This window comes from Armigeres subalbatus, chromosome 3, assembly GCF_024139115.2.
Source record: "Armigeres subalbatus isolate Guangzhou_Male chromosome 3, GZ_Asu_2, whole genome shotgun sequence".
In the NCBI taxonomy this organism is placed as follows: Eukaryota; Metazoa; Arthropoda; class Insecta; order Diptera; family Culicidae; genus Armigeres; species Armigeres subalbatus.
Genome location: NC_085141.1, coordinates 115,772,540 through 115,796,477, shown reverse-complemented (window position 1 = coordinate 115,796,477; position 23,938 = coordinate 115,772,540). Strand labels below are relative to the sequence as shown.

General features: G+C 42.8%; 1 protein-coding gene across 8 annotated transcripts in view; it reads left to right on the top strand.

Moving 5' to 3' along the window:
• Nucleotides 1–23,938, top strand: part of LOC134220600 (voltage-dependent calcium channel type A subunit alpha-1) — a 283,554-nt gene that overhangs the window by 243,940 nt on the left and 15,676 nt on the right. For 6 of the 8 annotated variants that reach the window (XM_062699693.1, XM_062699692.1, XM_062699695.1 and 3 more), the window contains 2 exons: nucleotides 6,753–6,865; nucleotides 23,744–23,895. In XM_062699693.1, the coding sequence (XP_062555677.1) occupies nucleotides 6,753–6,865; nucleotides 23,744–23,895 (265 nt within the window). The remainder of the gene's footprint in view (nucleotides 1–6,752; nucleotides 6,866–23,743; nucleotides 23,896–23,938) is intronic. The other 2 variants (XM_062699696.1, XM_062699694.1) reach the window with 1 other exon arrangement.

Here is a 23,938-nt window from a genome sequence, read left to right as displayed (position 1 = left end):
TCAGTACTTCAATTATTTGCATAGTACATATTGATAGACACGAGTTTGGAAGGACGTTTTCAAAATCAACCGTTTTATAACGGTTTTTGTGCGGTTGTTGCAATTTAATTATTTCCCAGTCTAGCAATTTTGTATTCACTACTGGTTGGATGCGTTTCGATTCTGCAGCAATGTGAATGAATAGTAAGGAAAATCTATGCAGGTCTGCCCTAGCTTGTGCTCTGCATTCGAAAATTGTTGACGAAATTAAGGCTCCCCCAAACGCACGCAACGCGACTGTTGCTGTCCGCGACTTAGAGTCGCTGAATGCAAGGATCCATTGTCGCTTCCATATCAACACGACTGACAATTGCAGTTGGCCAGCGACAGCGACAGTCGTGTCGTGTGTTGGTGTGGGAATCTTTAAGCTGAGGTGAACCTTTGAAATAAGGAGGATAAAATATGACCAAGTTCTTTCATCCAAAATGACTTATAGTCACACCCGATGACGGCGATAACTCACTGAATATAGGTACTTTTATTCAAAATAATGATACATATTGGTATTGGTCTTGGCTTTTGAAATAGAAATCTCGCACTTTAATCCAATTAGCTGATGTGACTAGCACATAAATGTTAATTTTATTAAAGTGTAGGCGAAAACTCGTTTTTTAATATTAAACATTGAAATGAATAATATTTGTTTAGAAAACAGTGCCTAGAACAAAATGAATTACGTAGTAGTAGGAGCGATAGGCTCCGTATGGTAAAGAGGGTAATAAAGGAAACAAACAAGTATTAACGGCTAGATTTCAACCTAATTGTTCAAAATAACCGTGTGCGTAGAGCTAGTTGAGTAACTCATTCCTCCATAAAGTCAATGATGATGGGAACTGGTTAAATTGTGGCCCGATCGGGCAAAGGATGGTAGTCACGGGACCCCACAGTATCTTATGTCTCAAATCTTTACGGAGGTGGCTTTCATTTCCTGTATGAAGTAACCTGAAATGTTACAAGGGTTTCAATATTTCGTAACAAACCTTTTACTAACTGTTTGCATAACCAAAGTGGTCTTACAAAGCTTTCATTCCAACCAAATTATGAACCTCGGACATAAGGTGTCATTGTTTGTAGATTGTAGATAGCAAGCTTATTTGTTGTGGACAGTTTCCAAGGCCACCAATCTTATTAAAAAAGCAACGGACAGCTGTGAACTTTTCTATTTTACGGCTGCTGACATATGTCGCAGCAACGCAAAACAAAATCATGGTTTTTAATGTATGCTAATTTATTGAGATTTGTGCCTCCGAAAGATCGTGGAGCAAATACTCCTTCACTCACCCTTGAATTCTTAGCACCACTAAGGGTACATAGTGCCAACGAATGAGATCTCTATCTTATCGATTTTAATATTTTCTTTGCTGATGCTTCATCGTCACAAACCCCTGGATCTGCCTCTGCTGCGCGATCCTGCAGGTTTCCATTCCGCATGCTTGCGGATTCCGCCTACAACCTTTCGTAATGTACCGTCGGCCCACCATCATTAACTTTATTGAATTTCTGCTGATATAAATTTTTTATCGCATTGTTAATGGAACTCAGCATTTGAGATCCAGTTGTAAGGCCATCGGGCAGAAAACTTAGATATCGGTTGATGCATACTTGCTGCTTCTGTGTGATTTCCACTGATACACATCACGTCCCACTGCCGAACAACAACACAGCTTTCGCGTTGGAGTGGAACATCCAAATTTTTGTCTGATTGAATCTTCAGATAGTTCGTTAACTCGCATAAGCAGCCCTAGCTTTCTTGATCTGTGCGACTGTCGTAAAGTTGGAGGGATGGTTCACGTTGACATCCAACTATTTGGTCTTGTTGACGTAGATGGTGAACGCTCGCCTTAGAGGAGCGTTCGACCAGGTCGTTTAGCTTAATCTCTGCCATTGCGCAGTAGAACAACATCATCAGCCAAATCGAAGTCGTTTAGGTGCTCTATAGTAATAGACTGCAGGTCAACCCATGGTTTGGTACACGGTCAATCGCACCCACCACGGTTTCGTTGATAACGATAAGGAACAGTAGCAGAGATAGTGCACATCCATGCCTCACTACTGCGACTACCCTAATAGGGTTAGGCAAAGATCTCCGTCGTTCAGACCAGCGGTTCTCAATGTGGAATACCTCAGACCAAAATGCGTAATGGTGGATGTACGTTTCAAAAAAGCTTTTAGATAACGTTCTGATATTTATTTATTCTAAAACTTTGTAATGTATATAATATCCATGACGATCAGTATAACAAAGACATTTAAATTGTGCTCCTTTCAAGAGGCTCGGAAGCCTCCTTTCAAGAGGCTCGGAAGCCTCCTTTCAAGAGGCTCGGAAGCCTCCTTTCAAGAGGCTCGGAAGCCTCCTTTCAAGAGGCTCGGAAGCCTCCTTTTAAGAGGCTCAGAAGCTTCCGCACAAAAGGCTCGGAAGCCTCCTTTCAAGAGGCTCGGAAGCCTCCTTCAATAGGCACGGAAGCCTCCTTTTAATACGCTCGGAAGCCTCCTTTTAAGAGGCTCAGAAGCTTCCTTTTACGAGGCTCAGAAGCCTCCTTTCAAGAGGCTCGGAAGCCTACTTTCAAGAGGTTCGGAAGCCTCCTTTCAAGAGGCCCAAAAGCCTCCTTTCAAGAGGCTCAGAAGCCTCCTTTCAAGAGGCTCAGAAGCCTCCTTTCAAAAGGCTCAGAAGCCTGCTTTCAAAAGGCTCAGAAGCCTCCTTTCAAGACGCTCGGAAGCCTCCTTTCAAGAGGCTCGGAAGCCTCCTTTCAAGAGGCTCGGAAGCCTCCTTTCAAGAGGCTCAGAGCCTTCTTTCAAGAGGCTCAGAAGCCTCCTTTCAAGAGGCTCAGAGCCTTCTTTCAAGAGGCTCAGAAGCCTCCTTTCAAGAGGCTCAGGCCTTCTTTCAAGAGGCTCAGAAGCCTCCTTTCAAGAGGCTCAGGAAGCCTCCTTTCAAGAGGCTCAAAAGCCTCCTTCCAAGTGGCTCAGAAGCCTCCTTTCAAGAGGCTCCGAAGCCTCCTTTCAAGAGGCTCGGAAGCCTCCTTTCAAGAGGCTCGAAAGCCTCCTTTCAAGAGGCTCGGAAGCCTCCTTTCAAGAGGCTCGGAAGCCTCCTTTCAAGAGGCTCGGAAGCCTCCTTTCAAGAGGCTCGGAAGCCTCCTTTCAAGAGGCTCGGAAGCCTCCTTTCAAAAGGCTCGAAAGCCACCTTTCAAGAGGCTCAGAAGCCAGCTTACATGAGGCTCGGAAGCCTCCTTTCATGAGGCATGTGTGCCTCCTTTCAAGAGGCTCGGGCACCTGCTTTCAAGAGGCTCGGAAGCCTCCTTTCAAGAGGCTCGGAAGCCTCCTTTCAAGAGGCTCGGAAGCCTCCTTTAAAGAGGCTCGGAAGCCCACTTTCATGAGGCTTGGAAGCTTACTTTCAACAGGCTTGGAAGACTCTTTTTTAAGAGGCTTGAAAACCTCCCTTGACGAGGCTTGGAAGACTCTTTTTAAGAGGCTTGGAGGCCTGCCTTCAAGAGGCTTGGAAGACTCTTTTTAAGAGGCTTGGAAGCCTGCCTTCAAGAGGCTCGAAAGTCTCCTTTTAAGAGGCTTGGAAGCTTCCTCTCAGGAAGCTTGAAAGCCTACTTTAAAAGGGCTCGGAAGCCTTCTTTCAAGTGTATCAGAATTATTCTTTCAAGGGGCTTGGAAGCATCCTTTCAAGAGGGTGAGGAGCATGCTTTCAACATGCTCAGAAGCCTTCTTTTAGAAGGCTCGGAAGGCTCCAAAAGTCCTCAATGTCTAGTAAAAAGGTTAATGTATAAACGTAATGTAAATTGCAAAAAATTCACAAAGTAACGAATATTTCAGACAGCTTTTTGGAGAGCCATACTGCCGTAATCTGGAAAAGTGACGTAACAGCCATTTTACAACATGCATGTTTTCCATTTTTCTGTTATAGAGCTTGATGAGTAGTACTCGTTAACACCATTTTTGGAAAATGGCGTATACGTCACTTTTTCAGATTACGGCAGCATATTTCTCATTAGTTTTCAGGTCCATTTTTCACATATCTTGAATATTTTTTTTTATTCGTACCTCCAAAGAAAAAGGTTGAGAATCGCTAGTTTAGATGATCGAGAGGTTTTTCGTGGTCAATGAATTCCAAATAGAGAAATACTTGGAATTCGTTGACCTGCTGGACGATAAGCATGACAATATGGTCTACAAATGATCTTCCAGGGATTCCTTCTCCTGTATCCAATTTAGGATAATGTGCACAGAACTTTGCGAATAATGTACAGTAGCATGATGCCCCGCCACTTAAGTGTCGCATACACTTAGGCCCTTCTTCTTTAGGACCTTCACCAAGACACCTTGCATCTAGTCTGCCGAAAAAGTGCGGTGTCCGAGGTATTTCCGAGTAGTAACTAACTAGTCAGCCTTGATCAGATCTGCTGATATGCGAAAAACCCGGGAGCCTTGTTGTTTCATGCTTCGAATATTGGTCCTGCAGTGAAGGGACCTCGGAGTTGAAGGGTGTAGTGCAGCGAAGGTTCGTCATCGGAACTTCGAAGTGCTCGAATCAACGTTTCAGCTGATCAGTTGAATCGGTAACTGACCTGTCGCGAATATCGCTACCTAGTTGCTGTGGATTTCTCTCCTTCGTCGTCCATGGAATCTACCCACACTCACTTGTCCCGTCTACAGCAATGTTGAATATTCTTCTCTGGAGCCGAATACCGTTGATGGGAATTGAATCTTGCTGCACTGGCTGTGGCCTACTCTATCGCGACCATTGCTGCACTACGCTTCTCAATATTCCGCCAGGTTGCATCAGTAGTTCACTCTTTTCGCTGAGTGTGCGGCTCACCAAAGCTGTTCTCGCTAGTCGTGATAAAGACATTCTTTATAGCCATCCACTGACTGCTCTTCTACGCTGTCACCTTACAAAATATCCGCTGCTCGACTTCCACGTTCTTCAACGAACGATCTCTTCACAGCTGGGTCTTCTAGCCGCCGGTGATGGTCAGACACAGCGACTGCCTTCAATCTAGACATCAATAAAGGTTCCATCTCCATTTCTTGCTGATGCAGATGTTGTCGATTTGATTTTCAGTTTGTCAATCACGTGATATGTACACTAGCCGATGGGGAAAGAGCGATCCCCTAATCACGAGGTCGTTTATGGCACAGAATTCGGCAAACAACTAACCGTTTTCCCCCATTTTTCGAGACCATGGCATCGGAGCCATCGAAGTCGATCCATGTCGATCCTGATGTAACCATTCAAAACTTTACATGCGACGGCATTTAGTTCCCTGTAAAAAATTTCCTTCTCCTATAACTTGACAGAACTGGTCGGCGAATTATTGGATTATCGGTTTGTAACCTGTGTACTGAATCTGGCAATGATTATTCTCTCATTGATTGGTTCCCACTTGACGTGCGCCTGTGGCGACAAGCATGAAACCAATTTCTCGGTGTTGAGGGGCATTGTCACCTTGAATACCGACCCCGGCGATGTTTGTATTCTTCGAAGCTTGGCCATCGGACTTCAGTCGTTTCTAGGATCTCGAAGTCCATGCGCCGCGTGCCGCTAGTGAGTTCTATTGCCGGAATACTCCTGATCCGGTCCAGGGAATTCTTGACCCAATTTTTTCGATGGTAATAAATATCAGCAAAGCGTGATATATGAAAGCAAAAATATGTTTAAAGACTTGAGTGATAGAAGCAGTAAAGGTACTCGATTATAAAACAGTTGGAAGAATTTTCTTTCCTGTTGAGATAAAATTTGAAAAAAAAAACAAATTTGGCAGTTTCTTACTATGAAGGAACTTGAAAAATTACTTTGTTCTTCGTAATTATTGATGGTATCTTACCTATAATGATATTCTACCCTTGAAAAAGGCCAATTCTTCAAATTAGAGATATACCTCGTTTAGAGTAGTTGAATCCCTTTCCAATTCCATATGTCCCATTCCATTGAGTAGAATAGATAACCTTAGCTTTGAATATCTTTAGCGGTAAGTAATCAATTAATAGCATTAATTTAATCTATACTTTTTATGGTTATTCTACATCTCAATTTTTGCTTGGTTTTTCTTATCACTCGCATGCTAGAAACTGTACTGCTCAGATATGTTTGATCAACTAACGTAAATAGCATGTAAATAATTCTTAACGTTTGTACATATTAAAGCATAGAACATCGCATGCTTCTCTCTGACTAATCGGTTTCATAATCTTTTACAAACACGTTGAACACTTGCCACACACCCATTTGCAAATAGATTTTCATTCGCCCATCATTTTACAACTATTACTAGCTAACAACATTACAAATACCAAATAAATATAGGACAAATTAAAAACAATCAATTCACCTCGTTAATTTCGATTGGACAAGCATAGTGAAAACTAAAACTGTTTGTTACATGTAGTACGATATATCCAACAGAAATGAATTTTGCGTGAAAAAAAACATGCGGCCGAACTAACAGTGTCGTCAGTTTCAATAGCTAAAAGTTTATCTGTAGTGAACGTAGCCTTGTCCCTAGGTTTTGATCAAACCGAACCCCTTCCATACGACAACTTAGCCCCATTGTGCGTTGAGCTTTGGTATGCCACATTCTAACAGTTTGTCCTTGTCATCCCGCTTTTCCTGGTTTCCTTTCTCGTTTTGCGATCTCGTTTTTGTCTCATTGCTTTTACACTATGCAACGAACTGTGATGGTTGGACGGATGGTTGTTCCCCCTTTCCCCAGGAGCTACAGGATGTCTCCCGGCAGCCATCGCTGGAATCGTTGACCGGTGGAGACGGTCATCTGCATCCCGGGCATGCATACCACAACGGTCACCGTAGATCTCCGAGCTTGAGGTGAGTACGATTGTTACTGCCTATGGAAGCATAACTGTTACAATATAGATAGGAAGTTAAACAAAACTGGGACGGTTATGCTTGCACAGGCAATACACTGCCATCCCAAGCATAGTTGTCCTATGTCGTTTTAAGTTGATGGCCTTCTTGCTGCCCTGGTGCCCGACAAAAGAATTCAATTCGATCAATGGATTTAAGAACTAGAACGGATTTCCGGCAAGCCTAGCCATGATGTCTGGCATCCTGAAAAAAACGACATAGGACAACTCTGCTTGATACGGCAGTATAGGTATAGCAAACTATTATCAGGGTAGCGATTGGGTTATTATCGGTAAAAAAGACCGAAATATAAAGTATCGTTTAAATTTGAATATAGATCCAAGTAAAGGCATACCTCGATAGTACGTACATTACATTTTTTCCTTTCTCGTACAACAAAGTTGTTCTGTTCTGCTGAAAGAGGATTCATAAAGTACGTCACGCGAAAATTGGCGATATTCAAACCACGGGCTCCCTTCGTCTCGATTGATTCAACATTTAAAATCGTCATACGCTTCAAAGTATTACGTTACGTATGTTTTGAATGAACCCTATAGTACATTTTGGGCAATTCTATTCTCCGCAATTGTCTTTATTACAGATTATTACAAAATAATTCTTGGATATTCATAACTAAAGTGTGAGTCATCCAAACGTTTATACTACTCCCTTGATTTTTGCATGCAAACAGTGCACGATGGGCTACGCCCGGAAATTACGAGGAAATAATTATGTTCACCTTGAAGATGATATTTTATGAACTTCAGCAAAGTCAGAGCTCATTATTTAAGCTTCATTTTGAAGTTTGTTGCAATAGGGTGGTTTTACAAAATTTTGAAATAAATGTATTATATTTCTAATTCTAGCATTGTACGATGTTCTAGAGAGACGTTCCTTATTTAATTTTGAGTCACTTTACTGAAGTACGACGATGTACGACGTATATAATTTTTATGATTATTTAAAATAATAATGTTAGGGTGACCCTAAAAAATCAATATTGTGATTGTTACTTTTCAGTTTAAGTTTTTCAACAAAGTTTTAGAGCATTGAAAAATGCACGTTTTGGTTATAAAACCGAGGTAATACATTGTAGGGTGGTCGGTACTGGCCATTTTTGAAAAAAAAAAAAAAAAGCGGTTAGCGATATTTGGTAGAATAAATACCGGTGATATCGGTAAAAAACCGGTATTCATAAAAGTTTCAGAAAAAAGAAAAGATTTGTACTTTGGGGTGAAAAACAATATTTATTGACTTAAAATGTGAAAGTTATTGCTTGTTGAGCTGGAAAAAGTTAAATGAGAATGCCCGCTCTGGTTTGTCCGAAGTTGAACGAGCGTCAAAATTAGGGTCAAGTACTTGCTTTTAATTCCTCCAGGTTCACAATAGCAGAATTCTTCATGCATTGCTTGCGAGAATCCTGGCGTCAACGTACTTACCACCGGAAATGCAAGAGTTTTTCTCTTCTACAGTCTCTCCACGAGTAATTCTTTAACCAAGAAACCAGAAAAATCATCCATAGACGTATCAAATTCGTACTGATCGTTAGTTTGTCGTCATGGTCTCAGCTTCGACGATCGCATCAATAATTAGACGCTTCAAGATCTTGTCTGCTTACTAAATCAAAAGCCTGGAAGAAAATTTCCCTAGGAATTATTTCTGAATTACCCAGGGATTCATCTTGAATTCCCCCAGGAATTCATCTAGAATTTCCCCAGGAATTCATCTTGAATTCCCCCAGCACTTTATCTTGAATTCCCCCAGGACTTCATTTTGAATTCCCCCAGAAATTCATCCTGAATTCACCCAGGAATTCATCCTGAATTCCCCCAGGAATTCATCCTGAATTCCCCCAGGAATTCATCCTGAATTCCCCCAGGAATTCATCCTGAATTCCCCCAGGAATTCATCCTGAATTCCCCCAGGAATTCATCCTGAATTCCCCCAGGAATTCATCCTGAATTCCCCCAGGAATTCATCCTGAATTCCCCAGGAATTCATCCTGAATTCCCCAGGAATTCATCCTAAATTCCCCCAGGAATTCATCCTGAATTCCCAGGAATTCATCCTGAATTCCCAGGAATTCATCCTGAATTCCCCAGGAATTCATCCTGAATTCCCCAGGAATTCATCCTGAATTCCCCAGGAATTCATCCTGAATTCCCAGGAATTCATCCTGAATTCCCAGGAATTCATCCTGAATTCCCAGGAATTCATCCTGAATTCCCCAGGAATTCATCCTGAATTCCCCAGGAATTCATCCTGAATTCCCCAGGAATTCATCCTGAATTCCCCAGAATTCATCCTGAATTCCCCAGGAATTCATCCTGAATTCCCCAGGAATTCATCCTGAATTCCCCAGGAATTCATCCTGAATTCCCCAGGAATTCATCCTGAATTCCCCAGAATTCATCCTGAATTCCCCAGGAATTCATCCTGAATTCCCAGGAATTCATCCTGAATTCCCAGAATTCATCCTGAATTCCCAGGAATTCATCCTGAATTCCCCAGAATTCATCCTGAATTCCCAGGAATTCATCCTGAATTCCCAGAATTCATCCTGAATTTCAGGAATTCATCCTGAATTCCCAGAATTCATCCTGAATTCCCCAGGAATTCATCCTGAATTCCCAGGAATTCATCCTGAATTCCCCAGAATTCATCCTGAATTCCCCAGGAATTCATCCTGAATTCCCAGGAATTCATCCTGAATTCCCCAGGAATTCATCCTGAATTCCCCAGAATTCATCCTGAATTCCCAGAATTCATTCTGAATTCCCCAGGAATTCATTCTGAATTCCCCAGAATTCATTCTGAATTCCCAGGAATTCATTCTGAATTCCCCAGGAATTCATTCTGAATTCCCAGGAATTCATTCTGAATTCCCCAGGAATTCATTCTGAATTCCCCAGGAATTCATTCTGAATTCCCAGGAATTCATTCTGAATTCCCCAGGAATTCATTCTGAATTCCCAGGAATTCATTCTGAATTCCCCAGGAATTCATTCTGAATTCCCCAGAATTCATTCTGAATTCCCCAGAATTCATTCTGAATTCCCCAGGAATTCATTCTGAATTCCCCAGGAATTCATTCTGAATTCCCCAGGGTCATTCTGAATTCCCCCAGGATTTCATTCTGAATTCAGGAATGCATTCTGAATCCCCCAGTAATTCATTCTGAATCCCCCAGGAATTCATTCTGAATCCCCCAGGAATTCATTCTGAATTCCCCCAGGAATTCATTCTGAATTCCCCCAGGAATTCATTCTGAATTCCCCAGAATTCATTCTGAATTCCCCAGGAATTCATTCTGAATTCCCCAGGAATTCATTCTGAATTCCCAGGAATTCATTCTGAATTCCCCAGAATTCATTCTGAATTCCCAGGAATTCATTCTGAATTCCCCAGGAATTCATTCTGAATTCCTCCAGAATTCATTCTGAATTCCCCAGGAATTCATTCTGAATTCCCCAGGAATTCATTCTGAATTCCCCAGAATTCATTCTGAATTCCCAGGAATTCATTCTGAATTCCCCAGGAATTCATTCTGAATTCCCCAGGAATTCATTCTGAATTCCCCAGGAATTCATTCTGAATTCCCCAGGAATTCATTCTGAATTCCCCAGGAATTCATTCTGAATTCCCCAGGAATTCATTCTGAATTCCCCAGGAATTCATTCTGAATTCCCCAGGAATTCATTCTGAATTCCCCAGGAATTCATCCTGAATTCCCCCAAGGTATTCATTCTGAATTCCCTCAGGAATTTATTCTGAATTCCCCAGGAATTCATCCTGAATTCCCCAGGAATTCATTCTGAATTCCCAGAATTCATCCTGAATTCCCCAGGAATTCATCCTGAATTCCCCAGGAATTCATCCTGAATTCCCCAGAATTCATCCTGAATTCCCCAGAATTCATCCTGAATTCCCCAGGAATTCATCCTGAATTCCCCAGGAATTCATCCTGAATTCCCCAGGAATTCATCCTGAATTCCCAGGAATTCATCCTGAATTCCCCAGAATTCATCCTGAATTCCCCAGGAATTCATCCTGAATTCCCCAGGAATTCATCCTGAATTCCCCAGGAATTCATCCTGAATTCCCAGGAATTCATCCTGAATTCCCAGGAATTCATCCTGAATTCCCCAGGAATTCATCCTGAATTCCCCAGGAATTCATCCTGAATTCCCCAGGAATTCATCCTGAATTCCCCAGAATTCATCTTGAATTCACCCAAGAATTCATCCTGAATTCCCCAGGAATTCATCCTGAATTCCCCAGGAATTCATCCTGAATTCCCACAAGGAATTCATCCTGAATTCCCACAAGGAATTCATCCTGAATTCCCACAAGGAATTCATCCTGAATTCCCCCAGGAATTCATCCTGAATTCCCCAAGGAATTCATCCTGAATTCCCCAAGGAATTCATCCTGAATTCCCCAAGGAATTCATCCTGAATTCCCCAAGGAATTCATCCTGAATTCCCCAAGGAATTCATCCTGAATTCCCCAAGGAATTCATCCTGAATTCCCCAAGGAATTGATCCTGAATTCCCCAAGGAATTGATCCTGAATTCCCCCAGGAATTCATCCTGAATTCCCCCTGGAATTCATTCTGAATTCCTCCACGAATTCATTCTGAATTCCCCCACGAATTCATCCTGAATTCCCCCACGAATTCATCCTGAATTCCCCAAGGAATTCATCCTGAATTCCCCAAGGAATTCATCCTGAATTCCCCAAGGAATTCATCCTGAATTCCCCAAGGAATTCATCCTGAATTCCCCAATTAATTCATCCTGAATTCCCCAAGGAATTCACCCTGAATTCCCCAAGGAATTCATCCTGAATTCCCCAAGAATTCATCCTGAATTCTTTCAAGAATTCATCCGGATTTCCCTCAGAAATTCGTTCCTTCAGAAACTCCTCCTAGAACTCGCGCAGGAACTCCTCCTGGTGTTTCTTTAGGAACTGCTCCTGGTATTTCTTCAGGAACTCCTTCGGGAATTCATCCTCGAGTTCCTTATGGATTTTTTCCTAGAGTTCATCCAAGAATCCTTTCTGGAGTTTCTACAAAATAAATTCTAGTAGCTTCTCCACAAGTTTCTTCTGTAGAACTGGAGGTATGAAGAATTAATTTCTGGAGGAATTCAGTGGGCATTTTAAAATGAATTCCTGGGGGATTTCAGAATGCATTCCTGGGGGTTTCAGGAAGAATTTTTGGGGGATTTCAGAATGAGTTCCTGGAGCAATTAAGGATTATTTCCTGAGGAAATTTAGATTGAATTCCTGAAGAAATTCAGGATGAATACCTGGAAAAATTCAGGATGAGTTATTGGAAAAATCCAGGACAAACTCAGGAGTTCTTCCAGGAATTCTTCCTGGTTCATATAGGAATTCTTCTTAGAGTTCCTTTATAATTCCTTCCTGCAGTTTCTCCAGAAAATCGTCTTGGAGCTCCTCCAGAATTTACTTTTGGAGTTCCTCCAGAAACTCCTCTTAGAACTCGTGCAGGAGCTCCTCCTGGATTCTTAAAGAACTCCTTCGGGAATTCATCCTCGAGTTTCTTGAGGAATTCTTCCTGGTAATTCTCCAGGAATTTCATCTAAAAAGTTCATCCAGGAATCCTTCCTGGAGTTTCTACAACAATTTTACTAGGAGCTCCTCCAGAAATTTCTTCTATAGTTCTTCAATATATTTCTCCTTTGATTTGAGCTCTTCCAGGAATTCCTTCTAAAGTTTTTTCTTCCAGGATTTTTTCATGGAATTCCTTCTGCAGTTCTTCCAGGATTTAGTTCTGGAGTTCCAATTCATCTCGGAGTTTATCCTGTAGTTCCTCTTGGAGCTAATCCAGGAATTCCTCCTGGAGCCCCTGGAGTTTATTCAAAACTTCATCTTTTAGTCTCTTCAGAAACTTGGAAGCAGAATCTTGGAAAATTCTTGGAATAATTTACGCTGCCGATCACGTCCGTAAAAACTTTTGGGAGTGACAAATATGAGAAAAAATCATTGAACAGCGAAATTTTACAACGGTAAATTTTAAATCTACCGTAAAAAATCGAAAAATTTCCATTGGAATTTACAAAGAATTTCCAGGTAACAAAACACCGAAAAAATCAGCCGGAATCCTAAAAACATTGCTTTGGTAATATCAGAAAATCTCGCGTGTATATTCCATAGAAGAAATTCCGAAGAATATTTCACCGCGAGAATTCCGAAGAATTGCCAAAAATTCCGAGAATTTTTTTAAGAATTTTTTTCCTGGTTCCCTCAGGAGACTGGACAAATTTCGATTGGCACCTAAACCCATTTTGCGACATGTCAAACTCCATGATTTTGAAAGACAAGCACAAAACATGATTTGTTGATATGTCGCAAGATGGGTTTTGGAGCCAATCGAAATTTGACCGCTTCCCTGAGACACTCAGGCTCCCTTGAACACTCCCGGACGTGGCCAGTTTGTCCAAAATCTCTCGAAAATTCATGTATTGTGCTTGTCTTTTAAAATCATGGAGTTGGACATGCCGCAAAATGGGTTTCGGTGCTAATCGCAATTTATCCGGTCCCCTGAGGGAACCAGGCTCCCGGGAACACTTCCGAACGTGGCCAATGTGTCCAAAACCTCTCAAAAACTCATCTATTGAGCTTGTCTTTCAAAATCATGGAGTTTGATATGTCGCAAGATGGGTTTTGGTGCTAATCGAAATTTGTCCACTTCCTTGAAGGAACCAGGCTGTTCAGTCCGCATGGCGGACTGAAAGATGAAATTCTGAACCACTAACAGCACGCGCCTCCAAACTATCGATTGTTGCACTTGACGCTCAAAACGACGTTGGGAACATAAATAACAACAGCAGCACCGACACGACGTCTATCCATCTAGCGAAGCAGCACCCGTCGCCGACGACGCGAGAGAGTGAGTGTCAGCATATCATCGACGCGACGCCGCGGTGAGTACCACTGAAAGCGAGAGATGTGTCACCGTGCAGTGGCGCGCAAGGGCAATCGTCATCATCAATCATCATTGTCATCATCGATAACGTACGCGGCACGCCTGGAATACTCCACGTGCTGCGTGATGTTTCTGGAATGCGCGTCAAAGGGATATAAATATGCGCGCTCGTCGCGCAGTAGGAGGAGTATGAATTTGAATTTGACCTGGCTAAAGGTAGTGATAAGTAGTGATAGTATAATTACGAATTGAAGCCTGGCAAAAGGCAAGTGATAACAAGTGTAGATTAATCATCCGAGCTGGCTAAAGCTCTAATAGTGATATATTGTAAGACCCGACAAACGGTCTATCAGTGTAAATAAAAGTGAAAGAGAAAATGCTAATAAATCCTGTGTAAAGTGAATTTATCCGGTGTTTCGTTTCGAAGTCCTAAAGTCCGCCCACATAGTAGCGTGGTGCTCTAGGATGAGCACCTCCTTCCGTAAAGTGTAGTGTTTATTGAGTGTAATTGAGGTGCTGTCAGTCGAGCGAGACTGGTCCAGTCCACCACCATCGAGGTGAAGTCATAAGGACTTCACAGCCTGCGGGCCATCCAGGGAAGGAGTCACCTAGCACTCCTGCTCCCACCCGGCTCCGTCACTGCGGGACGCGAGCAACAATTTCTAACCCACAGATCTACTTCCACAATCCACACCATCCAAGAACCACCTATACAGTCCACTTTTGAGAAATCCAACATTTTTTTTGGTCCTTCGAGCCGGATGAGGATTTAATGCTCCGAGAGCTGCATCCGCAGCAGAGTGTCGTCAATTGACTGATTAAGACAATCCGTTCCCACTGCTATTACCGATAGCAGTCAGCAACCCCGTCTCGCTCAGACGGTTGCTGTCGTTTTGAGAGTTGCACCCGCAACTAAGTGTGTTAACAATCAGCCGTTTGAGACGATTTCCATTTCCACTGCTATTCCCGATAGCAGTCAGCAATCCCGTCACATTCGGACTATTGCTGTTGTTCCTGTCTCGGTAGCATAAATCCAGATACTTGGGGGAAGTAAATCTATAGTAAACCGGTCATCAGTCCAGTACTGTCCGGTATCCAATAGTGTGCGGAATGCGAGCGAGCATTACCGATCCGATCGAGTGACTCGTCAACCGACGAACGAATACATCGAGTTGTGGCCAGCGGACACGGACAGAGAAGCGGAACCCGGAGAAGTGAATCGTGTGAATTGAAACAAAGTGAAACAAGTGAACCTAAGTTGAAAATTGAACATTAATTAAAGTGACAATCTATCGAAAACAAGTGGTAGTGATTGACAAGTATTTCAAAATGCCTCCCAAAAGAACACCAGTGAAGAAAAATCCTGAGGCAACAAAAGGTGATAGTGCTGCTGACCAGGACTTTGAGCTGTTGGTCTACAATCGTGGATTGACGAAGCGTAATGTGATTCGGATTCAAACCATCCTGGAAAAGGCAAACGAGGACAACGCTGAGCTAACTACCGCTCAAGTGAAAGTGTATCAACGAAGTGTCGAGAATGCCAACGCAGAGTTTACCAAACTTCATCAGGAAATCGTCGCCCAGGTTCTTCCTGTCGAACGCGAGGATCAAGACGATATCTATTTCGGCTTCGTTGAGCTGTACGAAGAAGTATCCATGCTGCTTGAGAGCTGGTTAGAGAAAATTGATAAACCACCAGCTCTTGGGCCACAGCCTGTCGGAAAGCAGCAACCGATGATCATTCAACCATCCCTACCACGTGCCATACCGACATTCGACGGGAAGTATGAGCATTGGGAAAAATTCAAAGTTATGTTCAGAGACGTGGTAGACAGGAGTAATGAGCCCGACCGTATCAAGCTCTATCATCTGGAAAAGGCTCTAGTTGGCGACGCTGCCGGTCTGATTGACGCCAAAACAATCACAGACGGCAATTATGTGCGTGCTTGGCAATTACTCGAGGAACGTTTTTCCGACAAACGACGGATGATCGACAAGCACCTAGCAAGCATGCTAAGCGTGAGAAGACTCACCAAAGAATCCTACAGTGAACTGCGAGCATTGGTGGAAACTTTCGATGGTCACGTGGAGAACCTCAAATTTCTGGGTCAGGACTTCGCCGAGATATCAGAGTACATGGTGGTATTTCTGATTGCTCAAGCCTTGGACGATGAAACCAAGAAGCTGTGGGAATCAACCGTCAAGAAAGGAGAGTTACCTGAATATGCAGACACCATACATTTCTTGAAGGAACGTGTGTCTGTCCTGGAGAGATGCCAAACAGCTAATGACAGCCAGTACAAGCGAAGACCGCAAATCAAAGCAAACCCATCGAAGCATCTTCCAGCGAAGATCAATACTGCTATATCGCCAACCCCGGCAGTACAACGTTGTGGCTTTTGTGCCGAGAATCATTACACATTCAATTGTTCGGCATTCAACAAGTTATCGGTCAGTCAGAGAATCGCCAACGTGAAAGAGAAGCAGATCTGCTACAACTGCCTCCGGCGAGGACATCGAGTTAAAGATTGTTCGTCGAAGAAATCCTGTACCAAGTGCCATCAAAGACACCACTCTTTGCTACACTTGGAAGAGACGATCCTATCACCGAAGAATAGCAGCGAGGTGAAACAAGCAAAGCAGCAACCTGTTCCAGTTGTTCCAGCAGAAGCAGCAGTTCCAGTTCCATTGTGCAAGCCCTCGACTAGCGGCGCTTTTACGAATGCAGTTCAATCATCAGTTCCAGTGCGACAAACGAGTCAAGTGTTCCTGCTCACTGCTGTAGTCGACGTTTTGGATCAGCATTCGAAGCCTCATCAATGCAGAGCCCTGCTGGATAGTGGATCTCAGGTCAGTTTCATCACGCAATCATTGGCCAACGCAATAGGAGTTCCAACAAGAGAGGTGAGTGTTCCCATAACTGGTATTGGTAGTGCTAAATCCACAATCAAGCAAATTTGTGAAGTCCAAATCCGCTCCAAATGCAATAACTTTAAGTTATCCCTGTCCTGCCTTGTGTCGCCTAAAATTACCGGTCTTCTACCTTCCTTCACAATTGACATTGGGTCTTGGAATATCCCACCTGGTATTCAACTTGCGGATCCAAGTTTCCATAAAGCAAACCAAATTGATATGCTTATTGGAATGGATCATTTCTATGACATTATTAAACCAGGCTACATGAAGCTATCGGACGATCTTCCCGGACTTCATGATTCTCGATTAGGCTGGCTAGTAGGAGGTAACTATTTCCAGGGTCAGAGTTCAGGATTAGTTGTGAGATCGCTTACTGTTAGTGCAGATCCAGTCAATAAGCTCTTGCAGAGGTTTTGGGAAATAGAAAGTGTGGATCCGGAGCTAGTACCAACAACCGAAGAGAAAGTGTGTGAGGAACATTTTTTGGCAACCCACCGTCGTGACGAAACCGGTCGTTACGTGGTTCAACTACCATTGAAAGACAATGTAGCACAATTGTCAGATTCTCGTTCTATGGCTTTGCGTCGTTTCTATCTTCTAGAAGCAAAGTTGGCCCGTAACCCTGACCTAAAAGCTCAATATGATGCGTTCATTGAAGAGTATGAGTCGCTAAATCATTGTAAGGAGATTCAGGAGTCAAATGATCCACCAGATCTACGAAAATGGTATCTTCCCCATCACGCCATTCTTCGCCCGTCAAATACGACTACCAAATGCCGGGTAGTTTTTGACGCCTCCGCGACGGTAAATGGACTTTCCCTAAATGATACTATGCTGGTAGGCCCTACTGTACAAGCTGACCTAACGTCAATAATTCTCCGTTTTCGCTCGTATCGGTACGTTTTGAGCGCAGACATTGGTAAAATGTACCGACAATTTGTTTTGGACTCAACACACACGCCGTTGCAGCGTATTTTCTGGCGAAAGTCACCCACAAGGAAACTCCGAGTGCTGGAACTCACCACCGTTACCTATGGGACTGCAGCGGCTCCGTTTCTGGCCACAAGAGCTCTTCTTCAGTTAGCTCGAGATGAAAGGCACCGATATCCATTGGCATCTCGCGTAATAGAGGACAATTGCTACGTCGACAACGTGCTTTTTGGTTCGAATCGGCATCAGGAAGCAGAGGATATCCAGCTGCAGTTGATTGCTATGCTCCAATCTGGAGGCATGCAGCTTCATAAATGGTCTTCGAACGATGTACGTTTTCTTGATTCCATTTCACCAAGTGACCGAGATACTCCAGTAAACATTGGCGACAGCGGTGCCAATGAAGCCATAAAAACGTTAGGATTGCTCTGGGACCCCAATACAGATGAGTTAGTCTTCCTAGCACATCCTCCTATAGATATTGAAACTCCAACAAAGCGACAGGTCCTATCTACCATTGCTAAGATTTACGATCCTCTTGGATTAATATCACCCGTGGTTGTCATAGCTAAGATTCTGATGCAACGTTTATGGAAAAGCAAGTTAGCATGGGATGATAAGCTAAGCGGTGATCTTTGTGACGAGTACAAATCCTTTATCGATGCCTTGCCAATTGCAGAGCAAATCAGAATCCCTAGACTTATTGCTTCCTCAGCTGCAGTAGCGTATGAGCTACATGGATTTGCAGACGCATCAAAGCAAGCATACGGCGCTTGCTTATATGTTCGATCCATTCATATTAATGGCACTGCAACTATGAAGCTAATTACCAGTAAGTCCAAGATAGCCCCAATATCCCCTGTGAGTATCCCCAGAATGGAACTATTGGCTGCACTACTTCTTTTCCGACTTACTAAAAATATTTATGAAACTATGAAGCTTGATTTCACTTCAATTAACCTTTGGACGGATAGTCAAGTGGTTTTAGCGTGGTTGGGCAAACCTCCTAACAGTCTCCAAGAGTTTGTTCGAAATCGAGTAGCAGAGATTGTTACTATAGGCCAATTTGATTGGAGATACGTCCGTACGTCTGAAAATCCGGCTGATACAGTTTCGCGAGGGCAAACTGCCGCTGAGTTGACTAGGAACGACATGTGGTGGAATGGACCCAATTTTCTACGTATGGCAGTGTATGAGGCAGATGATGTCGATCTTCCGAGTGACAACGAGATACCAGAGTTGAAGCCAACTGTATCAGTTAACACGGTAATGAAATTCAACGAATTCCCTATACTGACTAAGTATGAATCCTTCCGAAAAACGCAACGAATTGTTGCTTACGTCTTGCGTTTCCTGTCCAACTCTCGCAAGAAGAGGGAAAACCGTGTTCTGTCTTCCTACCCAACTGTTCCTGAACTTCGAGAAGCAATGCAGAAGATCATAGGAGCCATTCAGCACCAAGAACTTTCAAATGAGATAGAGAAAGTGAAGGCAGGCGACAGCAATCATCGACTTTGCAGTTTGAATCCTTTTCTCGACAACGACTTATTACGAGTTGGAGGACGAATTCGTCACTCCCAGCTACCCTATAAAACGAAACACCAGCTTGTCCTACCTGATAAGAGTCCAGTTACTCGGAGCCTTATTGTCGCAGTCCATCGCGAAAACATGCATGTTGGTCTCTCTAGCGTGATTACCATTCTCAGACAACAATTTTGGTTGTTGAACGCAAAATCTACAGTTCGTAAAGTCATTAGGAACTGTGTAGATTGCTTCCGGTTTTGTCCAGCTACCGTAGATCAGCAAATGGGAGATCTTCCATCATACAGAGTAAATACTGAACCCGTTTTTGCACAAGTTGGGATTGATTATGCAGGACCCATACTCGTTAAACAAACAGCACGAAGAGCAACTCCAGTGAAAGGATATATTTGTATTTTTGTCTGCATGTTAACAAAAGCCATACACCTCGAAGCAGTGGAGAATCTTTCGACTGAAGCATTCTTAGCAGCGTTTCAGCGTTTTGTATCAAGAAAAGGAACTCCACACACTGTCTACAGTGACAATGGTACCAATTTTATCGGTGCTAAATCAGAGCTACACGAGCTCTACCAGATGTTCCAAACCGAAGTAACCCAGCAAAAGCTATTCGAATTAGGTCAAACCAAAGAGATTTCCTGGAGAACTATTCCCCCTAGTTCCCCTCATTTTGGCGGACTCTGGGAAGCAGGTGTGAAAAGTGTAAAATCCGTTCTCAAAAAGGTTTATCAGTCTGCATCACTCACGATTTTCGAGCTATACACCCTATTATGCCAAATCGAAGCGATTCTAAATTCCAGACCTTTATTTGCACACTCCAATGACCCTCAGGATCCAGAAGCTTTAACTCCAGCTCATCTCATGATTGGTCGTCCACTCCTTGCCGTTCCGGAACCTTCATACAGCCAAACTCCAATGAACCGGCTGTCTCGTTGGCAGTATGTTCAGCATTTACGAGAGCACTTTTGGAACAGATGGTCCAGAGAATATTTAACAGAGCTTCAGGTTCGCGGCAAATGGACCCAAAAGCGAGTGAATGTAAGACCTGGTTTAGTTGTTCTGTTGAAGGAAGATAACATTCCACCCCAAAATTGGAGACTAGGCCGCGTAGTCAAGGTATATCCAGGAGCGGATGGTTTAGTTAGAGTTGTGGATGTGAAAACCAAGTCGGCAATATATAAGCGCCCCATTCACAAGTTAGCACCACTACCAATACTTGACAACCTCACATCGTCTGAACCAAATGTTGCGGCTACCACTCTTGCGGGGGGAGAATGTTCAGTCCGCATGGCGGACTGAAAGATGAAATTCTGAACCACTAACAGCACGCGCCTCCAAACTATCGATTGTTGCACTTGACGCTCAAAACGACGTTGGGAACATAAATAACAACAGCAGCACCGACACGACGTCTATCCATCTAGCGAAGCAGCACCCGTCGCCGACGACGCGAGAGAGTGAGTGTCAGCATATCATCGACGCGACGCCGCGGTGAGTACCACTGAAAGCGAGAGATGTGTCACCGTGCAGTGGCGCGCAAGGGCAATCGTCATCATCAATCATCATTGTCATCATCGATAACGTACGCGGCACGCCTGGAATACTCCACGTGCTGCGTGATGTTTCTGGAATGCGCGTCAAAGGGATATAAATATGCGCGCTCGTCGCGCAGTTTTATGTATGAATTTGAATTTGACCTGGCTAAAGGTAGTGATAAGTAGTGATAGTATAATTACGAATTGAAGCCTGGCAAAAGGCAAGTGATAACAAGTGTAGAGTAATCATCCGAGCTGGCTAAAGCTCTAATAGTGATATATTGTAAGACCCGACAAACGGTCTATCAGTGTAAATAAAAGTGAAAGAGAAAATGCTAATAAATCCTGTGTAAAGTGAATTTATCCGGTGTTTCGTTTCGAAGTCCTAAAGTCCGCCCACATAGTAGCGTGGTGCTCTAGGATGAGCACCTCCTTCCGTAAAGTGTAGTGTTTATTGAGTGTAATTGAGGTGCTGTCAGTCGAGCGAGACTGGTCCAGTCCACCACCATCGAGGTGAAGTCATAGGGACTTCACAGCCTGAGGGCCATCCAGGGAAGGAGTCACCTAGCACTCCTGCTCCCACCCGGCTCCGTCACTGCGGGACGCGAGCAACAATTTCTAACCCACAGATCTACTTCCACAATCCACACCATCCAAGAATCACCTATACAGTCCACTTTTGAGAAATCCAACACAGGCTTCCGGGAACACTTCCGAACGTGGCGAATTATGTGTCCAAAACCTCTCAAAAACTCATCTATTGAGCTTGTCTTTCAAAATCATGGAGTTTGATATGTCGAAAGATGGGTTTCGGTGCTAATCGAAATTTGTCCGCTTCCCTGAGGGAATAAGGCTCCCGGAAACACTTCCGGACATGGCCAATGTGTCCAAAACCTCCCAAAAACTCTTCTATTAGGATTATCTTCCAAAACCATGAAGTTTGATATGTCACCTGACTGGGTTTTACATCACTTGCAAAGTGTCCACTACCCCAGGGAACCAGGTTCCCGGAACATCCGGAACCATGTCCTGGTGATTCAATTGTATCAAAACCAACTTCTGATGCTGGTCAATGATGATTGACCACGTTTGCATCAACATTCTGGTCACTTTCGTTCATTTATCAATTGTTCTAGAAAAAATGACCTGTTTTTGACTGCACCTGACCCAGGACCCCCCTTAATAAATCCGGCCGGATTGGCACCATGGTCAAATAAAGTCATGTACCAAAAATAGACATGATGACGCTTCTTCCCTGAAAATTTCATGGCAATCGGACGAAAAATTGCCTACACGGGTTATTTCAATTTTGATTTCTAGGTCAGACCGAAACGGGTTAAGACCTTCTAGAAGAATTCTGGGAGGTATTCCACGAGAATTCCCAAACTCCCTTTATTCCTCAACTCACAAATTCCTAAGTTTGCAATTCCCAAAATCCTATATCCATAAATACCCAAGTTCCCAGATTCCCAAATTCAATAACTCATAAATTGCTTAATAAATTCCTAAATTTCCAAATTTCTAAATTCCTTAACTCCTAGATTCTAGAATTCCTAAATTAATAAATTCATGACTCCCTAAGTTCATAAATTACTAAATTCCAAAATATCTAAATTACTGGAATCGTAAGTTCCCAAGTTCATAGATACCTATGTTCCTATGTTCATGAATTCCAGAATTCCCAAATTCTTGTTCGTAAATATTCCAAAATTCTAGGATTCCTAAGTTCCTAATTGGAAACATATTTTACGATAGTAATTATGATGATCGCTTTGTTTATCGGCTATGGCAGGCTCTGTCTTAGCATGGTGGTTTCCGATCAGGACGATAGGCAAGAAGATTCACAATTCGGTTGTGTACTTTTCAATGGATGGTCTCCATGCCTTTCTTTCACATTCTGTCGCTTCACTCTAGCGAACGGCTTTCAATCTGTTGATTTTCAAATGATTGCTTTAGATTATCTTCTCTCACATACTTTGAGCAGGACTAAAAGCTGATAAATAAATCAATCTATGTCCCTAAAATAAATCCTGAATCCTAGATTCATAATTTCTGAAATTTGATATATCGTCATTACTTGTCATTATAAATAGGTCCAGATTGCGGTTTTCAGCCTAGCTAGCGCACTTTGCACCGCGATCTATTAGTTAATTATCTGATTTTTATAAGATATATCTTGACCGAGTTGTTTCGTTACTTAGAGGGACAGAGGAAAAACAATATGAACACTTAACGAGCGCCAGTGCATGTATATATTGTCGAGGTGTGCCTATATAATAAGTAAACGATCTTTTAATCTTTATCTTAATAACCTTTGTTGCGATAATCAGGAATGAAAGTACTCTGTAAGAAAATTGTTTGATAAACAACATTCAAACGAGGACATGTAACTCCTCTCTCCCGAACACACTAAGGATATCTTTTCTACACACTTTGCATTTCGAGGTTTATCAGAAAAATATTTTATTCATAATGTACTAAAATACTAAATTTATACATTTCAAAGAAAAAATCAATGTATATTTTTATTCAGCAGTCTTCATCTTGAAAACATCAACGAAGTTCTTCTCGAAGGGTAAACTTAACAATGTGTCCCATCCTTCATATTTAACATTACCTGTCAAACACTTCAAGCATTTTCATAAAATGGTTTTGATGTTTGAGTGCATTTTATTCCGGATGTTTTATTCAGTAACCGCCACTTATACAATGGTACATCGTCTTGGTGCCAGGGCACTTCATTGCAATAGTTTGTCATATCTAGACATCATTTTACGTATATTTACATACACATACACATTTTCCCCTTCGTCTATTTATTGTTCAGACAACTTTGATTAGCGTATGACCCTAACATGCCTTACTAAATATAGTTCAATAATCTGACTGCACCTTAAAAGCATTTTGAATAGATTATTCCCATCCTCCTCGCTCACATTAATCCGACTCTTTTCACCTATCCCACAGGAGGGAGTCACCCCTGGTGAGAACTCCCAGCCCTCGGCGGAGGCATCACGACCTCGGGTTTTCCGATACCGTCTCGAACGTGGTCGAAATCCAGAAGGAAGAGCACAAACGCGGTAGGCATCATTTCGGCTACGCTCACAGGCACAATCGAGGTATTTCATTAAAAATTCATACGGTTTGTGAGTTGCGGCGTGA